Here is a 22,018-nt window from a genome sequence, read left to right as displayed (position 1 = left end):
ATTATAGCTACGAAAACTCAAGTTAGTGTAGTGAGTCGACTAGAGATGTGGATGAGATGCCACTTGACAAGAAAGCACATGGCGGTATCGAGTTCGTGGAATGGTTTGCATGTGTTATCAAGTATAATATACTTTGGGTATGAATGGTAAACGTAAATCAATAGTATGAGTGTATCTGTGTATGACATTTGGTAGACACTGATTGAATGTTCGAAACTTTTTAGATCTAGGCCGGCCGATTGATCTAAGTATTCATTGATCTTCGATTTCAAAAATGTCCAACTCTTTTGATTAAATATAACAGTACTGATATATGACACGTTTGTTGGTTCATCTTATGGGCCTTTTTTTAGACCACAATCTTCAGTTGGGAGACATTCTTGATAACACATTTAAATGGGTATTAAATTTGAATATGACCTAAGTTTTTTTTTTAACTTGAGGTTGATCTTGCATTTTTATTTAATTGGATATTCTTTTTTTTTGCTGGTATTTTCCCCTAAGTAAAGTCAATCTTCCATTGCCCAAAAAAAAAAAAAGTCAATCTTCCAATGACAGAAAATGGATCAGATTAACCTCTTTAAAACCAAATATTCCTTTGAATATGATATTTCCATAAACGACATTTATAGAACTTTGACAACCAGACTTCCTTAGTATTCTGCAAAAAAGTTATCCCAAAAGGCCAAAAGTAATGTACAGTAAGTTTATCACTAAAATCGACTCGTGGAAATATCACTAAAATCGACTCCCAAATCACACCACAATATCTCACCAATTATATCATTAAAATCGTAAATCTTGTACATCCAAAGTTTCCATAACAAAGACACCAAAGAATAGAATATATAAAAAAGATCTTCAAATAAAATCATGATACAAATATAAGATTACATGAAAATGTTCAATAAGATAAAAATTTATCAATTTTACTTTTGAGGATATTTTTCCGCATTCATATTCAAATAATTCCCCTGTTCTAAAAACACTGTAATCTTTAAATAACTCTAAAACGATTATTTGAAATTAAATTGTTATTCTAATCCAACGTTCCACGTTGACAATACAACGTTGACAATACAAATAATGTGTTATATACATTGACTTTTTCTACTATGCTTACTAGCTTTCGCTGGAATGATTTGCATGTGTTATCAAGTAAGTAAGACTTGAATGGTTTCTACACTTAAGTACATGTGAAGAGTCTTGGTATCACTTTCTATGGGCCTACAAGTGAAATTGTTACTTTAAATTAAAATGTGTACAAAAAAGACAAACATTTTGGACTTTGACTTGAAACTAGTATTACTTGTAATCACCAGTACCACCCAAATTCATGGTTTTTACTAAACCAGGTCGAATATTCTGCATTAACTTATACAATATTCAACTACAATTTGGTGAAAGACTGTGAAAGGAAACTACCTAATGAAGATTGATTTGAATTAATTAGTGACAGAAACTACCTAATAGGATGATCATAAAATTAATTAGTGACAGAACACGATGAATCTTCTACATGCCTAATTCTAATGGATCATTTACACACACTTCCTTAAGAAGCAATCACAGAATAAACTCGTCACGTTAAAAAAATATTCACATTCCACTACTTATATAAAGCCATCCACACAGTCACATCAATAACCACCAATTCTATTGTTCTCGATTCAAAGAAAAACAACACACACACAAAAGTATAAACCCTAGAAACCGAGTTTGATTTTGGTTTTTTGATGGATACTGTCAAGTCAATCAACAAAGGCTATGGCAAAGTAGACGAAGCTGAAGATTTGGCGTTGAAGAGAAAGACGCGGAAGCGGTTGTTTCTCATAGGCGTTTCCGTGGTGGTTCTGGTGTCGATTCTCATCAGCTCCGTCGTCGCCGTCGCTGTTCATAGCCGGAAAAACAATTCACCTAATCCAACACCGAGTTCGGTCAACGAGTTGACTCCCGCCGCTTCACTCAGAACTGTTTGTAGCGTAACTCGTTACCCTGCTTCTTGTATCTCAAGCATCTCGAAGCTTCCATCGTCCAACACGACGGATCCGGAGGTTTTATTCAGGCTTTCGTTACAAGTTGTCGTCGACGAACTCAATTCGATCGCCGATTTACCGAAGAAGCTCGCGGAAGAGACGGACGATGAGAGAATCAAATCGGCGCTTGGTGTTTGTGGAGATCTGTTCGACGAGGCGATTGATCGTGTTAACGAAACTGTTTCCGCCATGGAAGTTGGTGACGGGAAGAAGATTTTGAATTCGAAGACGATCGACGATCTCCAAACTTGGCTTAGCGCCGCCGTGACAGATCACGACACGTGTATCGACGCGCTTGATGAACTCAGCCAGAACAAAACCGAGTACGCGAATTCAACAATCTCACTGAAGCTCAAATCCGCCATGGTTAATTCCACCGAGTTCACAAGCAACAGCTTAGCGATCGTCGCGAAGATTCTCTCTACATTAAGCGATTTCGGGATTTCGATTCACCGGAGACGGCTTCTAAACTCGAATTCGTTTCCAAATTGGGTTAACCCAGGGGTGAGGCGGTTACTTCAGGCGAAGAATTTAACTCCTAATGTCACGGTTGCGGCGTATGGCTCCGGCGATGTGAGGACGGTGAATGAAGCGGTGGAGAGAATTCCGAAGAATGGGACAACGATGTTTGTTATATACGTGAAAGCTGGTACGTATGTGGAGAATGTGCTTTTGGATAAAAGTAAATGGAATGTTTTTATCTACGGCGACGGCAAGGATAAGACCATTATTTCCGGTAGCAAGAACTACGTCGACGGGACATCTACTTTCAAAACGGCGACGTTTGGTAACAACTCTATCATCTTTCTTATTTAATACTCTCTGCTTTACTTATTTCTTGGCCTAGAATAAAATTCTTTTACCCGATTTTGAGTTTTTTTGAACTATAGTAGTACTGCACTTTTTGTTTTTAGGCCAATTTCTTACCTTGATTTGGTAATTTAGATAAAACGCTGTCGTTTTAAACAGTAATAACTTATTACTATTTTACCCTTCACGCAGCAACTCAAGGCAAAGGATTTATGATGAAGGACATCGGAATCATAAATACCGCCGGACCAGAGAAGCATCAAGCGGTGGCGTTCCGATCAGGATCCGATTTATCAGTCTACTATCAATGTTCATTCGATGGTTTCCAAGATACTCTCTATCCTCATTCAAATCGTCAATTCTACCGTAACTGCGACGTCACTGGAACAGTTGATTTCATCTTCGGAGCCGCAACCGTCGTCTTCCAAGGCTGCAACATCCGGCCGCGTCAGCCGCTTCCGAATCAGTTCAACACAATCACCGCTGAAGGTAAAAAGGATAAGCATCAGAACTCCGGAACATCGATCCAGCGATGCACAATCTCTGCCAACGGAAATGTAACTGCTCCGACGTATCTTGGCCGTCCGTGGAAAGAGTTTTCGACGACGGTGATTATGCAATCGGTGATTGGGTCGATCGTTAATCCCGTTGGGTGGATTGCGTGGAATTCGACTCTTGACCCGCCTCCGAGTACTATACTTTACGGAGAGTACAAAAATTCGGGTCCTGGGTCGGATGTGACCCAGAGAGTTGAATGGGCTGGGTATAAGCCCATTATGTCTGATGATGAGGCAGGAAGGTTTACGGTTGCCACGTTTCTCCGAGGGGCTGATTGGTTACCGGTGATGGGAGTGCCGTATCAGCAAACTTAATTACTTATTATTTGTTTTTTTTTTTGGTTTTAATTATTTCTGTGATAGTTTTTAAGATAGTTTTTTAAGAATGTTTTAGCTATAATATATTCTTTTGTAACCTCAAAGAAATATATTTTATTATTAAGTTTTCATGATCAGCACATCTCTTTATTACTGTGTATCTTTCTTTTTGGTCAACACCCGTTACATATCTTTCTTAATTTTAATAAATTTTTTTTACTAAACTTATAAATATCATATAAAATAAATGTTGAGACATTACAAAAGCACTACCTAAAGCGAGAGAGTAACTTTGGCAAAAATAAAATAAAAAACAAGGCACAATAAATTACACATTAGGAAAATGATTTATCTAATCCAAAGGAGCATAAGAGACCTCCAAAGCCGCCTATGACGTCTTCCGGTGATAATGTTTCGGATTTTTCTATCGATAGCTTGGAAGATTGTTGATGGGAGAATTCTTTGATCAGTGTGCAAAGAATTAGTTAATGTTGGGGTTTGGCCGTTTGGATTAAATTCAATTAGGGTTATAAAGATATACAAAATGGTTATTGTAATAACATAAATTTCACGTATATATTGTATAATAACGTATAAGTTTCACGTATAAACATTCACTTAATATTCATGTAAATTCACATTTATAGAAATGTGTATCACAAGAGAGTAGTGTCTTATTTTAGCTAAAAACAAAACGTAATAATGAAATAGGAATTGACATCTAACTCTTATAAGAGTAAAAGTTAATCCGTCTCATTGGACAACCAATCATCGAGTTATTTTCTAAAACTAAAATGACCGAAAAATGCTTTCTCATTGGAATCATCATCTTCTTTCTATCACAGTCACAGACTGTAACTTGTTTCACTGAAGATTTTGAGTTCTTAAAGAAGATCAGCTGCGAGCTCACTCCGAAAGTTACCGTTGCGGCTGAGGGCTCCGGAGATTTCTTCACGATCACGGCAGGTCTAGTCGCAATATCTAAGAAGAATGGTAGAGTTGTGATACACGTTAAAGCTGGACTTTACGCCGAAAACGTTGTCATCACATGACCGAACGCAACAATGGCGATAGAAGAGAAAAGACTATCGTCACTCACAATCTGAGTAGAATCGACAATCCAGAGTTCACAACGTATCAAACCGCAATATTCTGTGAGTGAGATCAATTTTTTATTTAACCATTCAATTTTCTCGTTCTAATTATGTCTGGTTTTGTACGTAATTGGTTTACCAGCGGTTACTCGATACCAATTTTTCGTTAGAAACATGAGACTTTTTAACGTTGTCTGGCTGCACTTCCTAAGAAGAGCAAAACATAAGCATCATATAAGCAAAACATAAGAATCTCTATATATATATAATGGGAGAGTTGTCTCTCTCTCCATCTAGGGTGTCCACATCATCATCCAAGTCATCCTATTTTAATTTTGTGTGGGCTCCACATATTTTATTTATTAAAACAAAAAAATTAAAACTATAATTAATTCACATATGTTGTAATTTATATTATTATATTTCATTAAACAAAAACAATAATATACAAAAGATAAAATAATATAAAAAACAAAAATTAATTCACATATGTTGTAATTTATATTATTATATTTCATTAAACAAAAATAATAATTTACAACAAGAAAAAATACTATTAACAAACGACATACTAAATTTATAACACACAATATGAAATTTTTGAATAGAGATTGGCTAAATATAAAATTAGATAATTGTATCTTAACATATAATGAGTAAATATTCTTAAATGACAAGAAATATGAAAAAGAGCTTATCATATATTTCTCTATATTTTAATGATAAAACAATCATTTTAAGAATTACAATAACTATAATTAATTCACATATTTTGTAATTTATATTATTATATTTTAAACAAAAACAATAATTTATAAAAGAATAAATTAAATATTAAAAAAACAAAAAATAAATTTATAACCCAAAATATGAAAATTTTGAATAGAGATTAGATAAATATAAAATTAGATAATTGTATCTTAACATATAATGAGTAAATATTCCTAAATGACAAGAGATATGAAAAAAGAACTTATCATATATTTCTCTATATTTTAGTGATAAAACAATCATTTTTGAGAGTTACAATTATTTAGTACAATAAAGAAAAATAAGACTTAAAATACTAAACTTAAAAGTTTTTACTGAAACTAAAAAGAAATCTCTTTATGAAAACTACATTTTTAAAATTAAAAATATTAAAATATGTTTTTAATGTTAAAGTATCAATTCATGATACTGATTAAAAATAAGTAGGATTGAGTACATATTATTATTTATAATTATAATATGATATAAATAGTTACATTTTTTATAATCAGTGTTTTCTAAATTAAAAAGTGGGGTTTAAAAAAAAAAATCAAATGAATACCTAAAAAAGAAAACTAAATATTAGTCAGTGTTTATTAAATCTTAACATAGATCGAAAAAGTTTAAGGTGATTTGAAATAAAACAAAAACTATCCTAAACATCATAAATAGAAGTAAAAGTTAAGGATTAAAAAAAAATATTTTAAAATTAGAATGATTTATATGAATTTGTAAGTTACAAATTTTACGAAAATTAACATTAAGAATACTATATGGAATCACAATATACGTCAAATTATATAGAGAAATTGTTAAAAATGCCCCTTTTTCAATACTCTTTTTCAAAAATGTCACATTTGAGAGTCCATTTTTAAGTTTGCCCTCTTTTAATTTTTAATGACCATTTTACCCTTATTTGAAACAAAATTAGGTCCACAAAATACAAAATATTTTTTGGCGGGAAATTTGTTCCAGCTATGGGTAAACTGAAGGTTCATGATAAAATGAGGCCAATACAAAATATTTTTTGGCGGGAAAAGTGATCCCGCAATTTTCCCGCCAAAACACTTGAAATTTTCCCGTAAAAATTTTCACGCCAAAAATTTTTTTTTGCGGGAAAAGTGATTCCGCATTTTTTTTGGCGGAATTTTTTTGGCGGGAAAAATTTGCAAGGTATTTTAAAGGTTTTACGGAGTATTTACAAGTGTTTTGTAAGGTTTTACAATGTATTTTAAAAGGTTTTACAAGGTACTTATAAGGTTTTATAAGGTATTTATAACTTGTAAAACCTTATAAAAAACTTGTAAAACCTTATAAAATAGCTTGTAAAATCTTATAATATCTTATAAATACCTTATAAATACGTTGTAAAACCTTTTAAAATACATTGTAAAACCTTATAAATACCTTGTAAAAAACCTTTAAAATACCTTGTAAATTTTTCCCGCCAAAAAAATTGCGGAATCACTTTTCCCGCAAAAAAAAATTTTTGGCGGGAAGAAATTTTACGAGAAAATTTTACAATGTATTTTAAAGGTTTTACAAGTTTTTACAAGTGTTTTGGCGGGAAAAATTGCGGTATCACTTTTCCCGCCAAAAAATATTTTGTATTTTGTGGACCTAATTTTGTTATATTTCCTTATATATTTGTGATATCTTATATTAAAAGAAGAGTAATTTAGTCATTTTGTACATAAAAAGGGTATTTTTAAAAATGGACAGCTAAAGGGGGCATTTTTGAAAAGGGGTATTGAAAAAGGGGCATTTTTGTGAGTCTCCCTTGAAAGATATGAATGAGAAAATCTATACGATCTATCTTGAGAACTAATTCATAGTCGAGTATATTATATGTGAGCCAATATAAGGTGAGAAGAGAGTAGATATCGGGAGACGACGAGTTCATCATAGAAGATAACAAGAAAAATTGTAGTGAAAAGTGTGAAAAAATATTTATTACTATGGAAAAATAATGAAAATGAATAAAGTAAAATCTTTTAAAATTTAAATAATTCAAAGAATCGCATTGATAAAAAAAAAACTTAAATTAAAACTCCGCACAACGCGCGATACATAATCAAAAGTTATAAACCTTACAAAAGTTTCTAAACATTTAATTAGTTGTTATAAAAGTTTATAAATATTTTTTACCACATGCTTTATCAAAAAATTATGAATCCGTATTTGTCGTATTTTTAAAAAATCATATAATAAATGTTGCATTTTTGAAAATTTTCTCTATCTTATGAGGTCATTAGTTTTTTTCTTACACTATTTTTCTTGAGTTATAAGTTACTTCTATACTAGTGTTTTTGCAGTCATTTTAGTGACGGGTGGGTAAAAATGCTCTCGGGTTATTTGGATACCCGACCCGTACAAATTTTGGTCATAAAAAATTTGTTGGGTCGGTTTATATTTAACCCAACTCATACACTGGATATTCTATATTTAATAATTTATATATTTAGAAGATTTGATTAAGATTTAGAACTATGATTCTCCTATCATCTTTGTTTGATTTGTTTTTAATTGTTTTGAATAATCATATAATACATAAAATAAAATATAAATCAATTTTTTCTGCATATATTGTGATTCGAAATATTAAAAACGGACATATATTATCCAATTGACAAAAATGTGTGTTCAACGTTCTACATCGATTAAAATATTTAGACAATGATTCAGAATCATATCATAAATAAGATCAATATTAATAAAATAAATGAGTTTTTTGGCCAGACGGGTTTGGCGGGACAGGTTTTTGAATCAACAATAATAAAAAAGATTAAAATATCATTAATTCGCCGCTTTAATACGGATTAAATCCCTAATTTTTTTTAATACCACCAATATAAGACATATTAAATCAGTCTCATTTAGAAAAGATTGTATAAAACCAAAAATTGTCATGTGGTATAATGTTATTTAATAACAATTGTAAACTATAAAATATAAATATCTTAGAAAATGATACAATTTGTAAACTTTTATATATAATAAATAATCGTTAAATTTTAAAAATTACTACTTTTAGAAAACAAATCACGGGACGAGTTTAGAAGTTACAAGATGAGTTATATTTCAGAACGAAGTTATATGGTGAGTTTGAATCAATATTTATAAAATTTTAAAATATCATTAACATGCCGCTTTAATACAGATTAAATCTTCAGTTTATTATAAAATATAAATGTCTTAGAGAATGATATGATTTGTAAACTTTTATATATAATAAATAATCATTAAATTTTAAAATAAAAACAAATTACGGGACGGATTAAGAAATTATGGAACGGGTTATATTTCGGAACGGGTTTATATGACGGACGAATTTGAATCTATATTTATAAATATCATTAACATGCCGTTTAATACAGGTTAAATCTTCAGTTTATTAACAATTATCGCGTTGACTCGTGGTACCCCGTTATTTAATAACAATTGTAAACTATAATATAAAGAAATATTTTACAAGAAGATATAATTTCAAAATATTTTTATACTAACTTTAAATATCTAGTTTACTTTTATAATCAATCAATACATTTGATTATGAATTATGGACCGGTTTCGAGTGTTGGTAACCGGGTTAAATGGATAGGATATAAACCGAAGATGACAGACAAAGAGGCCCACAAGTATACAGTCGAGGCTTTGAATAACAAACATGTGTACCATTAAAAAATGTAGATAGAAAGCTCAATAAAACTCAACTCGATAGGATTAATGCAAAAGTGAAAAGTTTTGTGCCATTTGTGAAAGAAGGTCTTTGGTTTAGATAACCGGAAGCATACCAAGCCTGCTAAATTACCCGACAGACCAGGTAAGATAACATGAAGAGAATGCCGGTTTATTTCTTCATAGACGACTGATGACGGCTTCAACCTCCTGAGGAGTGTAGAGGTGATATGCGGGTGCTACTTTGGCAATGTCGACATTGTTTGGAGTCACCTTAACCAGAAAAAGTAGAGAGTATCAGTAAGGGCTAAACCGGAGTGGGATTCAATGGGGAGGTTTTTGGTAAACAAACTTGTAATCAATTGAATACCTTTTCTTCCATTACTTGCTTTAGGATAGATACAGCGATTGTTTCAGCTTCTTGAAGAGTTATATCCTGTAAGAGTTGTGAAATTGAAGTTTAAGGAAAAAAAAAACCAGAATAGATTCTATAATGCACTTGGGACAGTGAAAGAATCAAGTTATTTTACCTTGTTGAATTGCTCTTGGAGAGAACTATCAGCTCCTTCTGAGCCTGACCCAATTGCCTTTGCGTTGCATTGCCAGAATGTTCCCGATGGATCTGTGTAGTACCTGTACAGGATTGAGTTGTTAATCATTGTTGTATACCAATTTGAGATAATACACACCCTTAGAAAATGATATAAGCTAAATGAATAACGACTTACAGGCTCGGTCCATTTTCATCATGCCCGGCAATGAGAAGGGATACTCCAAATGGACGAGACTGCAAAAAGTTTGTGAGACCGAGCATAAGTACATCCATATAAAAAGGAGACCGTAAAGAACCAAAGAATATTTGCTAAAACATTATGGAAGATTAGGGATTGTTATACTGAATCTTAAAGAGCTGAATGCCTGTATCTATCAATTCACAACTAAAACTTAATGGTTTATCTCTGATAATTGATCATAACTCCCATGCAGAAAGTAAAATTCAGTAAACATCTCCTATGCTATAAAGAGTAATGAAGCGATTACTACCATTGACTCTTCATCTCCTTCACCAAACCGTAAAGCAAGATCACACAAAGCTTGTGTTGTAGATTCTACAGTCATTGGCTCACCATACGAGAACCTGTGGTTCTGCACAACATTAAAAAAACAAGCAGCTGGTAACAGAAAGATCTTTTCGGATGTAAGAAAGAAACCATGAGATACAGAAACTGAGATCTCACTTGGGTCTCTACTCGTGCATGCTCAACAAGTGTTCGCGCATCAGCAATCAGACCACTCATGGCACAACCTATATGGTCATCAATTTCCATAATCTTCTCAACACTGCTCGGTTCCTACTTACAAGAAAAAGAGAGACTGAGAAAGCAGTTACCATTATAGGTAAACTCAAAATGGTATTACGACAACAAAGTAATACCACCCTTCAGATTCAATTCTTCATGCCAATTCAAGACTAAATTTGTAGCAAAATGTGAGTGTACCAAACCATAAAGGCACAGAAATAGCAAAGCAAAGAGTACTTCTTAGATACAAACATATCAACCAGATGGAAATTGCTAAACATACAAATGTAACTAAAACAGTGGAGTCACACAGGGAAGCTACAAGGAGAGAAACTATACCAGCAAAGGCGAAGTAATACGCTTCTCGACTGCAAGAACAACCCCCTCTTTCGTCTTTACGCCAATAGCAGTAGAACCAAGCTGCAATCAAACCATAACAAACCCATCAATAGATACACAAGGGCATGCCCAATCTAACAGTGATTCCCCAACAAAGCACACTAACACAAAGCAATCCATGAAAAATTCCAACTTACTAGATTATAGAGAAGCTATTAGCAGCTAGAGTAATCGAGAAGTTACCTTGATAGCCTCAATGGCATACTCAACCTGAAAGAGACGACCTTCAGGAGAAAAAGTATTGACTCCTCTGTCATACTCAGTCCTAAAGAAGAAGAAAAAATACACAAACTTGATCAATACAGGAACCATAATCGTTGGATTCGAAGTGAACCCAGAAATGGTAATACACAATTATGTCGAAATAAGGAAGAAATGTTTAATTTTTCACCTAGTGAGAAACATCTTCTTCTCGATTTCGATCTGACACAAACCTCAATGTCTGCAAAAAAAATTTATAAAACCCTAGAAATATTACAGATCGAATGAAAACTAGGAAACGATTAAAGAAACTAAAGAACTTGTATGGATTCAGAAACACTTTACCAGCTGAAAATTGATCTACGAAATCGAAGAAACAACTCTTCCCAGTTCCTTTTTAGCTCCCGAAGACAAGCACTCTTGAGTAACAAGTCAGACTTCGATAAAAATACTCGGGCCTTTAATGGGCCTACATATATTATCAAACGGGCCTTAAATTAGGCCCTAAATAGGATTTTTTTTATTGCTAGTACTCATCAAAAGGACCTTAAATTAGGCTAATGTATATAACTCTTCACCTAATCGTTTAGCAACTCGTAGACGTATGTTTCTAGTATTTTTTTGATAATAAAATAAGTGACTATGAAGATAATATTAATAATTTTTGTATCAAGTTTTATAATCATACTTGCTTATATAAAATTTGGAGATCGTACGATATTGATAAGTTAGGCCACCACTCCGCAATGATATAAGTGGACGACGATCTAGAAAATTAATTAAAAAACTTTAGTGACGTATATAACCTCCCAACCTCCTGAAACAGAGACCACACAATATTTGATTATAGTTGTTCATTCAATATACAACAATTTATATTCTATCGAATCGAGTGATCGATATTAACATTATCTATCATCAGTATTATAATTTAAATTTGGTTTAACCGACAGTAAAAAAAATGGATATTGGAAGTTTTTTAAATTTTGTTAAAAGCGATTTTGGAAGTTTGCTCCAACGTTTTGTGACCAACCCTCCTAATCTATGATTCCACCATTTATATGTATTAATTTTGGTTAAAAATGTCCATCAACTATTAAGGATTCCAAAGTTGCTGATGACTCAGAAACTTGTATAAATTTGTTGTATTTTTCTTTTAACAAACCAAAAAAAAGATTCGCATAAGTTTATTTAATTTGGTGGAGGAATTATTCGTTGTTATTATTATGTATAATATGGTATTTCTTTAGTAATAAAACCAGCGAGATAAATATCATAACTCTCGAACGTACCTTATTGAGGTTAGGAAGAGACGGCTTTTTCCGAGAAACTGTTCGGACGATGTCTCCATGTTTAGCCTACAATTAGTCTCTTGTCTAATTCATAATTTAACACCAATTATTGACATTCTGCAATTAGAAATACTCCAAAAAAAAATTATCATGACCCTAGATATACCGACACGTGCCACGATTTAATTAAGTAGGAATTAATTCGTCATTGGACGGCAGATAAGCACTCTAACAACTAATTGCTCGTGGTTTATTTTTCCCTTTTTCTCCAATATTAATTATCTCAACATAATCAAAAACTGATATAAAAAATTGGTTGAATAGCAAATTAGCTATAGCATGCAAGTTTTTGAAATTAATGTAATTACATATTAATAGTTTGGATGGAAGGTAAAATGTCTTCTTCTTTTTTTGGTCAGAAAGAAGGTAAAATGTCTTAAGTGTATAAATTTATAAACAATTTCAGTGGGTTTTTTTTTTTTTGTCAAACAGTTTATTGGGTTATAACACTAATTTTTTCTTAAATAGAAGTAGGACGAATACACCTTAGTAATAGATTTTTTAAATTAACCAGGTAAGAAATCCGAATAATATAGTTTTAGTAAGATTATGTAATAAAATACACCTGACTAGACATACACATGTATATGTGTAGATATATTCAACGATTTCACAGTGGTACGTTCATCAAATCAAACGTAAGAAGAAAAACGAAACCATTAGAAGAACCCCACGAAAAGGACAACTAAACTTGTTAATGAGATTACCACTCTTATTGGCTATTATTTTATCTTCACCTTGCGTCTATATATAATTGACTAAAAAAAAATCTTATATTATTATTAAACTCAGATTCAATCAATCATCGGAATTTATAATTTTGATCTTGAGACCTATAAACCAAACGATTTGTCCAAAAAGAAGAGATCAAAGTTTCTTCTTGAAAAAGAACGAAACACAAAGGCTATGGCATATTCAACCAAACTTTGCCTTCCTCTTAAAACGCCATGTTTTGTTCCAAAGACAGTAAGATCAAAGACTTGGATGCTTCAACAAAGTCAAGTTCATGTTAATGTCAAGCAAGTCACAGTTTCACAGCCTCAGCCGATCAGATACTCCACCAAGAACACTGTAAGATCCTCTTTCTCTCTTTGTTCCTTTTCTCCTTAGAACTGGATCATACTTTTCTTGAGGATTCAGACACAGCCCATTTGGTAAAATATGAATTTTGAAATTGTTTTGTTTTTGATTTTCCTTGAACAGGTTTTTGAAGATCCGACACAAGGGATTATCTGTTACACAGATGATAATGGAGAGGTTATATGTGAAGGATACGATGAAGGTCCTCGTTGTCCCACACAGAGTCCAATGGTAGCTTCTTACTCAAGGTATGATAAATTCTCTAATCCTAAATTCATAGATCAATCTTCTTTCAAAGTGTTTAATAAATGGATTTGGTATAAACAACGAAAAACAGAGAGGTGGAGATTCTTGATCTTCTGCAAAGAAGTTATCAGGAGCTGAGTAATTCAAAGAAGGATGGTCAAAGACAGATACTTGCTTCACAACAAGAGTTCACGATGATCAAATGGAGCAGCTTTGACTTCCTCTAAATCCCTTTTTCTCTTTTTGATTCGAAAGATCGAAAATCTGGTTCTCTCTTCAAAATGGCCTCTTGAATAAGAATGTACAGAAAAAAGGCTGTGAAAGAAGCAGCGATTTGCTTCTTTCTTGTTTCTCTTTTGTAAGAACAAAAACATGAATATATGTCCAGATTTTGATTTCAATCTTTCCTTAAGTTTTAACTTTTAAGACAAAAAAAAAAAAGGTACGAGGATCCAACATATGTATAGACAAAAGAATCTTTCATAGTTCATAACACATGAAAGCAAAAGCTATACACAAGAGAAATGTCTCTCTATCTTTCTGAGGAATTTTCAGACAATCTCCTAAGTCTCTAACTTAAATGACCCAAAATCTAAAAGACACAAACAAAATCGATATCTGACAGAAACCCAACCTTCCAATAAAGAAAGAAAAAATGAATAATAATGTGTTCCCCAATGCCAAAAATCTATACAAGACCAAAAATAAACTTACAATCTTCACTCTTGTATCACTCTGCTTGTGTACCGGCTTGAGAGGTTTCTTCAGGTTGATCAGACCTGGAGTTATTCGCAACGACATTAGGAGGAGACCATTGATCAGGGACCATGAGGAAGTAAGTTGTCATCGCCTTTCTGAATCTTCTCTTGTATTGCTTTGGAGATATTACTGTTGGTGCTTCATTCTTTGGTCCTCCTAAGATTCCTGTAAATTTCACCCAAGACTCTAGATGCTTGTCCCATGTGTACTGCCTCAAGAAGTCGATAATCCCGAGAACTAGCTCGTTCTTTTCTTCATCCACGCCTACTAGCAACGAATAATCCATCACATCACCCAACTGCAAACACGAAAAATATAGTTATTGCTAATATACCTTTTCAAAGAGTAGTGAAGAGTAAATGGTTTGCAGAAAAATAAAACTCACTGCAAGAAAAGCAGTATCATTCCAGACAGCTCTTTCCAACAATCGTTTTGCTTTGTTACCAACGAAAATGGGAGAAGTTGGCATTGCTTCAATCAAGTTTTGATCCAACAAGACTTTGTTGCTCCCACTGGAGTCAGGATTGTAGCGCGCCCGGGAAGATCCTTTAAGGTCATATAGCCGTTTCACAGTTCTTCCAAACAGAAGATTCTCCATAATCAGAACATCCATCTTTGTTTCTTTCCCGCTCTTAAGTTGCTTTGTTGCGACCTATTAACACAATACATATTTTCATCAAGAGTGAATCAAACATGACCGGGAAAGTCTCTCATCTTAGCAGTTACGTACCTGATAGATTCCCAATATTTTTGCCAGGCAGGTTGGGCTTTTCGTGCTGATAGACTCAGATAAGTATTTGAAGTAAGCAGGTGCAAATTTGATGAATGATTCCAACTCTGTCTTGGTGACTTGCTTGATGATAAATCGATCATCCAGGGTTTTAGCAAAGAAGACATTGCTCTTGCCACCTTGAGCTCCCCATTTTTTACACCGGCTAAGAGACCTTATAAACTCGAGTTCCGAAGGGAGACATATACCCCGCAGCGCCTCAAATCGTTTTGCATAGTAACAAGTAACAGTGTACTTCACTTTTCCAAGCGTACCGTCCTCTCCATATGAGACTCGAGCATGTAAAGCTTTTGTATATGATAGTGGGTCCAAAAGTGAGCTACTGCGAGATGAGGATATTGAAAGTATGCTCTCGTCGACTGAACCATTGCTTCTGCTAGGGTCAAAAATGGTGTCATCAACTGGGCGAGGGATATTGAGTTCAGAAGGATATGAAACTAGAGATTCCCCTTCAACAGAAGTTTGGCGTTGATATTCCGGTGACATCAAGGCATATGCGATCATACTAGTGGGTTCATCATCATAAACCGGAACGACAATATCATTTAAGCCTACGGGCAGAAGTAGCCTTGGTCCACCTTGAAGTTCTGCCTCTCTAAAAGATGAAATATAGATAGGGCTATGCTCGCCAAATGTATCAAGCTTCTGAGAGCTAAGCAGGAAATTCTTGTTAATGGAACGGTAGAAGTTGAGGAATGGCACACTTAACCAGCTGACAGAGTCTTCTGAATTCTCATAATTCTTACTTGGTAATGCTGGGGAAACAGGATAGGCCACCTTGAATTCATTTTGCTGTTCTGGGAGGTCTATAGGCATTAGCCCCTCTGAGATTGGAGGAAAAGTTGAAGAGTTTGACATGGTGGAAGGAGGAAGCAAGACCTTATTGTTGGTTGGAATCTCCACAGATGTTTGACGTTCACCTATCCATGCTGCATCAAGAGTGGCTGATAGATTTTTCATAACTATCTGGCCATCAGACTGTGTTCTACGAACATCGACTTTATTTTCCAGAGGATAAGATGTATCTGGTAAGGTCTTGCTGGGAGAAACTTCTCCCCCATCATTCTTTTCGTGATTCAAATCTGAATTTGTATCCGCTTCCTTCTGAACATTATTTAAGGAGCCAGTGTCACCAGTAGAATCACCATCAGGATTCAGATTAACCTCTGAGCCAGTAAGAAGAGAGTTGGTCCCAGCATTCATCTCGGGGAGCGTCTGGCTCTTAGCCAAGGGAGGTTTCTCGTTCTCTTCTCTCTTTGTGTCATCACTATTCTCAAGCTTATGTAAAGTAGATGCATTAATCAAGCGGTGATCCCACATGTATGACTGAAAAAGCAGTTGTCTGCGAATCCGATATAGCTCAAGAATGTCCACGAGAGGTTGGCCTTCGTTCACCTCCCTGTGCAACATCTTTTGCATATTCTCCTGGAAGAAATGTAAGAATAGTTACAAAACGGACCTTGACTTATTTTGGCAATTGTCTTCCATTTGTTATAAGGTATAAAACCAATTTAGTTTGCATCACTGAGTTTTAGATACTCTTTACTAATAAAACAAATTTTCACCTCAAATTCTGATTTCTCTCTTTGCAGCACTTCTTCGAGTTCACCAATTCGACGCCTAAAACCTTTCTCTGCAATTTGACTAATAGCATTTAATACTTCAGAAAACAGAAGCTCTGCTCTCTCTATCACCTGCTTAATAAAAAAGGAGAACTCAGTGAAGTTAAAGTGTTCAATTTCAAAACTGCATCCAAGAGAATCACAGATATTTCACCTCATCTGTCTCTCTCTGTATCCAGTCCTGATTCTCATAGTTGAAACTAAGAATTGATGGTGGAAGGTAGACAGAATGAACATCTATAGTAGCGTACCGGAAGCAAGCAACCATGTTCCCAAAGCTGCACGGGCACAACTTGTTAGGAAAAAAACAGACTTTTAAACAAGACAGTTTTTAACAATTCATCATAATTGGCCCAAGGAGGACGTGAGAAAAAAAGTACCCATAGAAGCGAAGACAATCTCTATGCAGAGAATGGCCACAACAAGCTACTCTACTAGCAGCTGCGTGATTTGAGAAACTGAGCTCCAGAAACTTCCCAAACGATAATCCCCATGCAGCATCAGACATAACCACTCGTAGAGTCGCTGGAGGGAAGCCGTTAGGTCGCGGGCATCTCAGGCATCTATGCCACATCCAGATCTTCCCCTCCTTTTCACCAGGTAAGAGATAATCTTGGAGCTTCTTGACAGATATAGTAAGGCTGCCTTGTCGATGAGTGTAACAATGAACATGAGCTTCTGATGGCATCTCACATGACCGGCACCTGTAACTCTACAAAAATTTTGAGCATGCATTTAGGTTACTAAATTATTATGTAAGCTGTAATAGAGATGTCTTATAAAACAAAACAAAACAAAAATAGAAATAATCTCACCTGATCGAACAAATGATCTCTCAAGAACCGTCCCAAGGGTTTATCAAAACTACCATAGTATTTTATCCGAAAGAGGTGAGACCTCTCGCACACAGTTCCTTTCCACACTGATCGGGAAGATAGAGAAACCAAAATGCTCTGGTGGTCAGAGGGTGACGGAGGAAATTCTTCTTTTTGGGATTGTGTTTCCTTTGGTTTCTCATTGATTTGTTGTTGGACGGTTGTAAGCTCTGAACCATTGTCTTGGTTTTCGACCATAATGCTCGTACCACTTTGAGAACTCTTTCGCACAAAGCCTTGCCCTGATGAATGTAAGGAATTTTCCACTGTGTCATCTGCCACAACAACTGGATTGGTTTTGTCAACTGGTGTGTCCACCGGTACAGATCTTCCAGACAAATCTGAGTTTCTGCTCTCTATCACACGGTCAGGCAAATTCAATGAAACATTATGGCGTGAAAAGATGAAACTCGGGTTTATTTCTCTAGCCTGCCAGCCTGAACCATTGGGTATAAGAGGGTTTGCATCCTTCTGGATGGATAGATTGGTAGTGGTCGAGAGCAACTCAGATACTGGAACACTGTTTGCTCGTTGTGGTTCAGCACAAGATAGCATTGTCGGAGATTTTTCATATGTTGAGACCGTGAAACCTGGCACAGTAGATATTGAACGTTCAATGCTCGTAGATTTATCCGGAAGTGCCACCGTAATCGGGGAATTCAAAGGAAGTTCAGGTGAGGCTCCCTCATCAGCAAGAAACGATGTTTCGAGTGCCAAATGATAAGCTGCAAAAACTCCATACTGGACCACATGCTTCACTTTTTTCAACTCATCTTCATTTGCACCCCTAAGCAAAATCTGAAGAAGAAGGGACATAAAAAGTAAGAGGTAACATCCTGAGGCAATCAGATATAAAATGTGGTCTCTATATTAAATTCTAATAGTTGGGAGTGCTTACTGTAAAGCCTAATGGTTTTGGACAATGCTCAAAATACATCAACGTCTTCGCCACTTTCTTTCCAACTTGACCAGTTGAATCATGTTCCTCAAAAAACCTATCCACCCGAAAATTCTCACAGTAACCCAGCTTTTGAGAGGAGAGGTGGTCTACTGAAGGAATTATTTGAGCACTAGTGCAGCGAGCAATGCGGTCTAGAAGTGGCCTCTTGATGTTTAGAACAACAGATATGTCTTTGGCTAGAAGATATTCTTGCGCAAATCGAGAAACTGATTTTTCGACTAGTAGAATATTTGGACGTTCAGCATGAATCTTAGCAACAGCCATCTTTAGATGATCCTTTTCCTGAAAACCAAAATATGTGTAAGGAGTAGAAGGGTTTAGACAGAGATAAGAAAATCCAATTCTAACCACCAACGGGAAGAAAAAGAAATATGTAAGTGCCAGGCAAATTTCACCTGTTGCAGCAATGTATCAAAACTTGATAACTGATTTGAGACCCTTTGATACTCAAGTCCACCGCCTAGAATCAAAAGTCGAGCTTTCTCAATCTTCGTACTCATTTTCTTATGAGCAACATTTTTCTTGCAAACAACTCCCTTCACCACCATGCTGTAAAATAACACACGAGATGGATTACTACAGAATGAAACTTCACAAGAATCCAGATGACATGATGAAAATAAACAGTGCGTGAAATGACGCACTACAGGCTCGACAGCAGTATTTTGGGATTAAATGTTTTTGCTTCTATTACCTATCATGTCGAAATCCAGAAGCTAGGCACTTTACTTTGACATAGCCACCAGGATCCATTCCTCCACTTTTGCTCATATCAGGCTTCAATAAGTTAGCAGCCTCCCAAGAAAGAGAGGTGATAATCTCTAACCAGCTCTCTTTGCCCTCTTCATCGCTCACAGAGATGTTCTCAACTTGCAAAAGTTGTGCAAGCAAAGCCCTAAAGTGCCCATCAACCACATTCTTCATAGCCTTCTTGTGCTCTTCAGTTGTTCGATCCTCGCCACGGTACTCTCCACTTCCAAAGCTAGTGGAAGGTCGTAAGTATCCCCACTCACCTGAGGTATCTCCCTCGTTATCTTCCTCATCAAACAAAGCACTTTCTCTTTCGTCTTCTTCATTTTCTGGATCAGGTGGAACCCACAAAAGTCCATTGTTCTCGAAATCCACCGGTTCTACCACTTGATCATCTGAAATATCTGCTGGAGAAGAAGCTTCACATTCGTCACGACCATCATGCTCACCTTTCTTCTGGAATTGCTCTGATCCTTCCCGAATCAGAGATTCAAGACACTGATGAATGAGTGGCGAGACGCTCAAACTTTTCTGGTCAGCGGTTTCTCCACTCAGATGCTTACAGGGGCCATCATCAATGCTCATTCCATTGTATTCCATGGGACCATAATATTCATTAGCTCGAGGAGAATGACTCGTCTCAATATCAGTCTGGTATACACCATACTCTTCGTACTCATCATCACTCCTGATGTTGAAAAGAAAAAATAAATAAGTTACCCAAAAACGATAGTGAAGTTAAAGTACGCTGATTTTCTAGTTTTCACTCAAAAATAAAAGTTGCTGTTAGATACTTCACATGCCGTATAAATATTTTGATCAATCTCTACCTTGGAATTGCATAGGAAGCGTGGTCAAAGGCCACAGGACCTAGCCTACAGCTCGTTTGAAGAATCTAAATAAGCTTCATTCATACCTATGAGACCAAAGAGAACACCGAGGAAAGGAGTACCTATTTAAAGCAAAGCGAGATGGATCTTCCACATCTGTGGCAATGAAGCTGCTCCTCCTCGAAGTTTCTTTGCCTTGCCTGGTCGTGCTTGTCTCCATTGAAGATACTCCGTGCAAGCTGACATCAGAACCATGATGAACCCTATGACAAGGACCAATCAGTCCTGGCATCGAGCCAAGAGCGAAGCTACTACTATTGGCAGTTGTACTGGTCTTTGAGCTAAGAAGACTTGTCTCTGAAGGTGAAGTACTAAGTTCCGTGATATTTGAAACATGTGGTCCACCATCACCTTGCTGCCACTGCCTGAAACAATAATTGCAAACACGGATCCTCTCCCACTCTTCACGAGGAGTTCTCAAGTCGCTGGGAGCAAAAGGTACTGAGTTGGCTGTACACTTGCCGCAGAAAACTCTGCCACAAAGACGACAATGGTGCCTACGATTGATGAGGGTAAACTGACAATCACACTCGTAACATACACGACAGCTCTGATCAGGCATCCAAAAATCCCTGGACACAGTAGCTGGCTCGGATCGCCAGGGAAGCCAGGATTTAATCAGACCCACTATCTCAGAGAATGTCCTATTACTATCTCTTGTACCCATCTAAAATCTTCCAAACCATCATGCTCCGATGGTCATGGAAGTCTAGAATCCAAATGAACAACAAAGCTCAACACCTAACAAATGGAAACCCTAATATCCAACTGCTACCTACTATATCTCCTTCAGGCACTCAGCTACATATAATAAATCAATAAGATGGCTCGTATCGATTCATCGTTCCTCGAGAAAACTCAAGCACATACCGATGGTCTATCATCCCCTCCAATAGCAGGCAAATCAAAGAGAAATCCAGAGACCTTGAGCTTAACCTCTCACTGAAAAAATAATAAATTAAAAAAAAACGCTAAAATTAGTGTCAACAAGAAGACATGGTTTATGACGATCTAATTCAATTATCACCGGATTAACACGAATTACAATCAGAAAGAAAAAAAAATATATATACAATTCTGGGAGCGATCGGAGAAAACTTGGTTCTGTTTTCTAAAAAATTTGGTTCATGAACAAGCTAGATCTTTTCCAGAATATGTAACGGAGAATCAAAAAATCAAGCAAAAACCAATAATTAACAGGAACTGATCACAAGCATCAAAATCGAAATCCTTCAAAATTTCACGATCACGAATTCCAAAAGTAAGGCGAATCGTTTCCAAATATCTTCAACCCTAAAACTCATCTGAATTATTGGAATCGAATTTTACCTTTAACAAAAACCTTCAGGCCACCAGAAGATCGTCGTCGTCGTCTTCAATACTCGAATTTTGAGGGATTTTTTTCCCCCCTTTGATTTTCAGGTTTTTTTGAAAATTTTAAAAATAAGAAAATTTGGAGCTATTGAGTGATATGATATTCATGTTTTTCTGTGGCAGAGAAAGCGACATCGTCACGTCAATTATCTATGTCTCACGGATCTTAACCTAC

The 22,018-nt window shown here is 35.4% G+C and overlaps 4 protein-coding genes across 4 annotated transcripts; 2 read left to right on the top strand and 2 right to left on the bottom strand.

Moving 5' to 3' along the window:
• Positions 1-1,505: 1,505 nt before the first annotated feature.
• Positions 1,506-3,858, top strand: LOC9321098 (pectinesterase 1). The gene is made up of 2 exons (XM_002884986.2): positions 1,506-2,823; positions 3,039-3,858. The coding sequence occupies exons 1-2, from the start codon at positions 1,737-1,739 to the stop codon at positions 3,716-3,718; spliced, it is 1,767 nt and encodes a 588-aa protein (XP_002885032.1). The 5' UTR covers positions 1,506-1,736; the 3' UTR covers positions 3,719-3,858.
• Positions 3,859-9,115: 5,257 nt separating this feature from the next.
• On the bottom strand, positions 9,116-11,697 carry LOC9321097 (proteasome subunit alpha type-5-B). Its single transcript, XM_021033415.1, has 10 exons — positions 11,490-11,697; positions 11,335-11,385; positions 11,127-11,208; positions 10,884-10,964; positions 10,482-10,595; positions 10,288-10,389; positions 9,972-10,030; positions 9,774-9,876; positions 9,614-9,679; positions 9,116-9,516 (listed from the first exon to the last, which is right to left on the bottom strand). Exons 2-10 carry the CDS (start codon positions 11,346-11,348, stop codon positions 9,424-9,426), a joined length of 714 nt encoding a protein of 237 aa, XP_020889074.1. The 5' UTR covers positions 11,349-11,385; positions 11,490-11,697; the 3' UTR covers positions 9,116-9,423.
• A 1,535-nt stretch (positions 11,698-13,232) lies between these two features.
• Positions 13,233-14,225, top strand: LOC9318941. The gene is made up of 3 exons (XM_021033707.1): positions 13,233-13,567; positions 13,700-13,824; positions 13,914-14,225. Exons 1-3 carry the CDS (start codon positions 13,403-13,405, stop codon positions 14,047-14,049), a joined length of 426 nt encoding a protein of 141 aa, XP_020889366.1. The 5' UTR covers positions 13,233-13,402; the 3' UTR covers positions 14,050-14,225.
• Positions 14,226-14,271: 46 nt separating this feature from the next.
• Positions 14,272-22,018, bottom strand: LOC9321096 (1-phosphatidylinositol-3-phosphate 5-kinase FAB1B). Its single transcript, XM_021033706.1, has 12 exons — positions 21,799-22,018; positions 20,532-21,411; positions 19,524-20,267; positions 19,225-19,378; positions 18,767-19,111; positions 17,809-18,666; positions 17,374-17,705; positions 17,148-17,271; positions 16,937-17,065; positions 15,312-16,796; positions 14,967-15,233; positions 14,272-14,879 (listed from the first exon to the last, which is right to left on the bottom strand). The coding sequence occupies exons 2-12, from the start codon at positions 21,134-21,136 to the stop codon at positions 14,553-14,555; spliced, it is 5,370 nt and encodes a 1,789-aa protein (XP_020889365.1). The 5' UTR covers positions 21,137-21,411; positions 21,799-22,018; the 3' UTR covers positions 14,272-14,552.

Source organism: Arabidopsis lyrata (assembly GCF_000004255.2).
Source record: "Arabidopsis lyrata subsp. lyrata unplaced genomic scaffold ARALYscaffold_3, whole genome shotgun sequence".
Lineage (NCBI taxonomy): Eukaryota > Viridiplantae > Streptophyta > Magnoliopsida > Brassicales > Brassicaceae > Arabidopsis > Arabidopsis lyrata.
This window is presented reverse-complemented; position numbering and strand designations above follow the sequence as displayed.

Coding starts and splice junctions, on each gene's coding strand:
- LOC9321098 (XM_002884986.2), top strand. CDS start 1,737: ATGGATACTGTCAAGTCAATCAACAAAGGCTATGGCAAAGTAGACGAA. Junction 2,824..3,038: donor TTTCAAAACGGCGACGTTTG/GTAACAACTCTA, acceptor CCCTTCACGCAG/CAACTCAAGGCAAAGGATTT.
- LOC9321097 (XM_021033415.1), bottom strand. Junction 10,596..10,883: donor GTATTACTTCGCCTTTGCTG/GTATAGTTTCTC, acceptor TCTTGTAAGTAG/GAACCGAGCAGTGTTGAGAA. Junction 9,680..9,773: donor TCCAAGAGCAATTCAACAAG/GTAAAATAACTT, acceptor CAACTCTTACAG/GATATAACTCTTCAAGAAGC.
- LOC9318941 (XM_021033707.1), top strand. CDS start 13,403: ATGGCATATTCAACCAAACTTTGCCTTCCTCTTAAAACGCCATGTTTT. Junction 13,568..13,699: donor GATACTCCACCAAGAACACT/GTAAGATCCTCT, acceptor TTCCTTGAACAG/GTTTTTGAAGATCCGACACA. Junction 13,825..13,913: donor ATGGTAGCTTCTTACTCAAG/GTATGATAAATT, acceptor AACGAAAAACAG/AGAGGTGGAGATTCTTGATC.
- LOC9321096 (XM_021033706.1), bottom strand. CDS start 21,136: ATGGGTACAAGAGATAGTAATAGGACATTCTCTGAGATAGTGGGTCTG. Junction 17,706..17,808: donor GAGATCATTTGTTCGATCAG/GTGAGATTATTT, acceptor AAATTTTTGTAG/AGTTACAGGTGCCGGTCATG. Junction 14,880..14,966: donor ATGATACTGCTTTTCTTGCA/GTGAGTTTTATT, acceptor TCGTGTTTGCAG/TTGGGTGATGTGATGGATTA.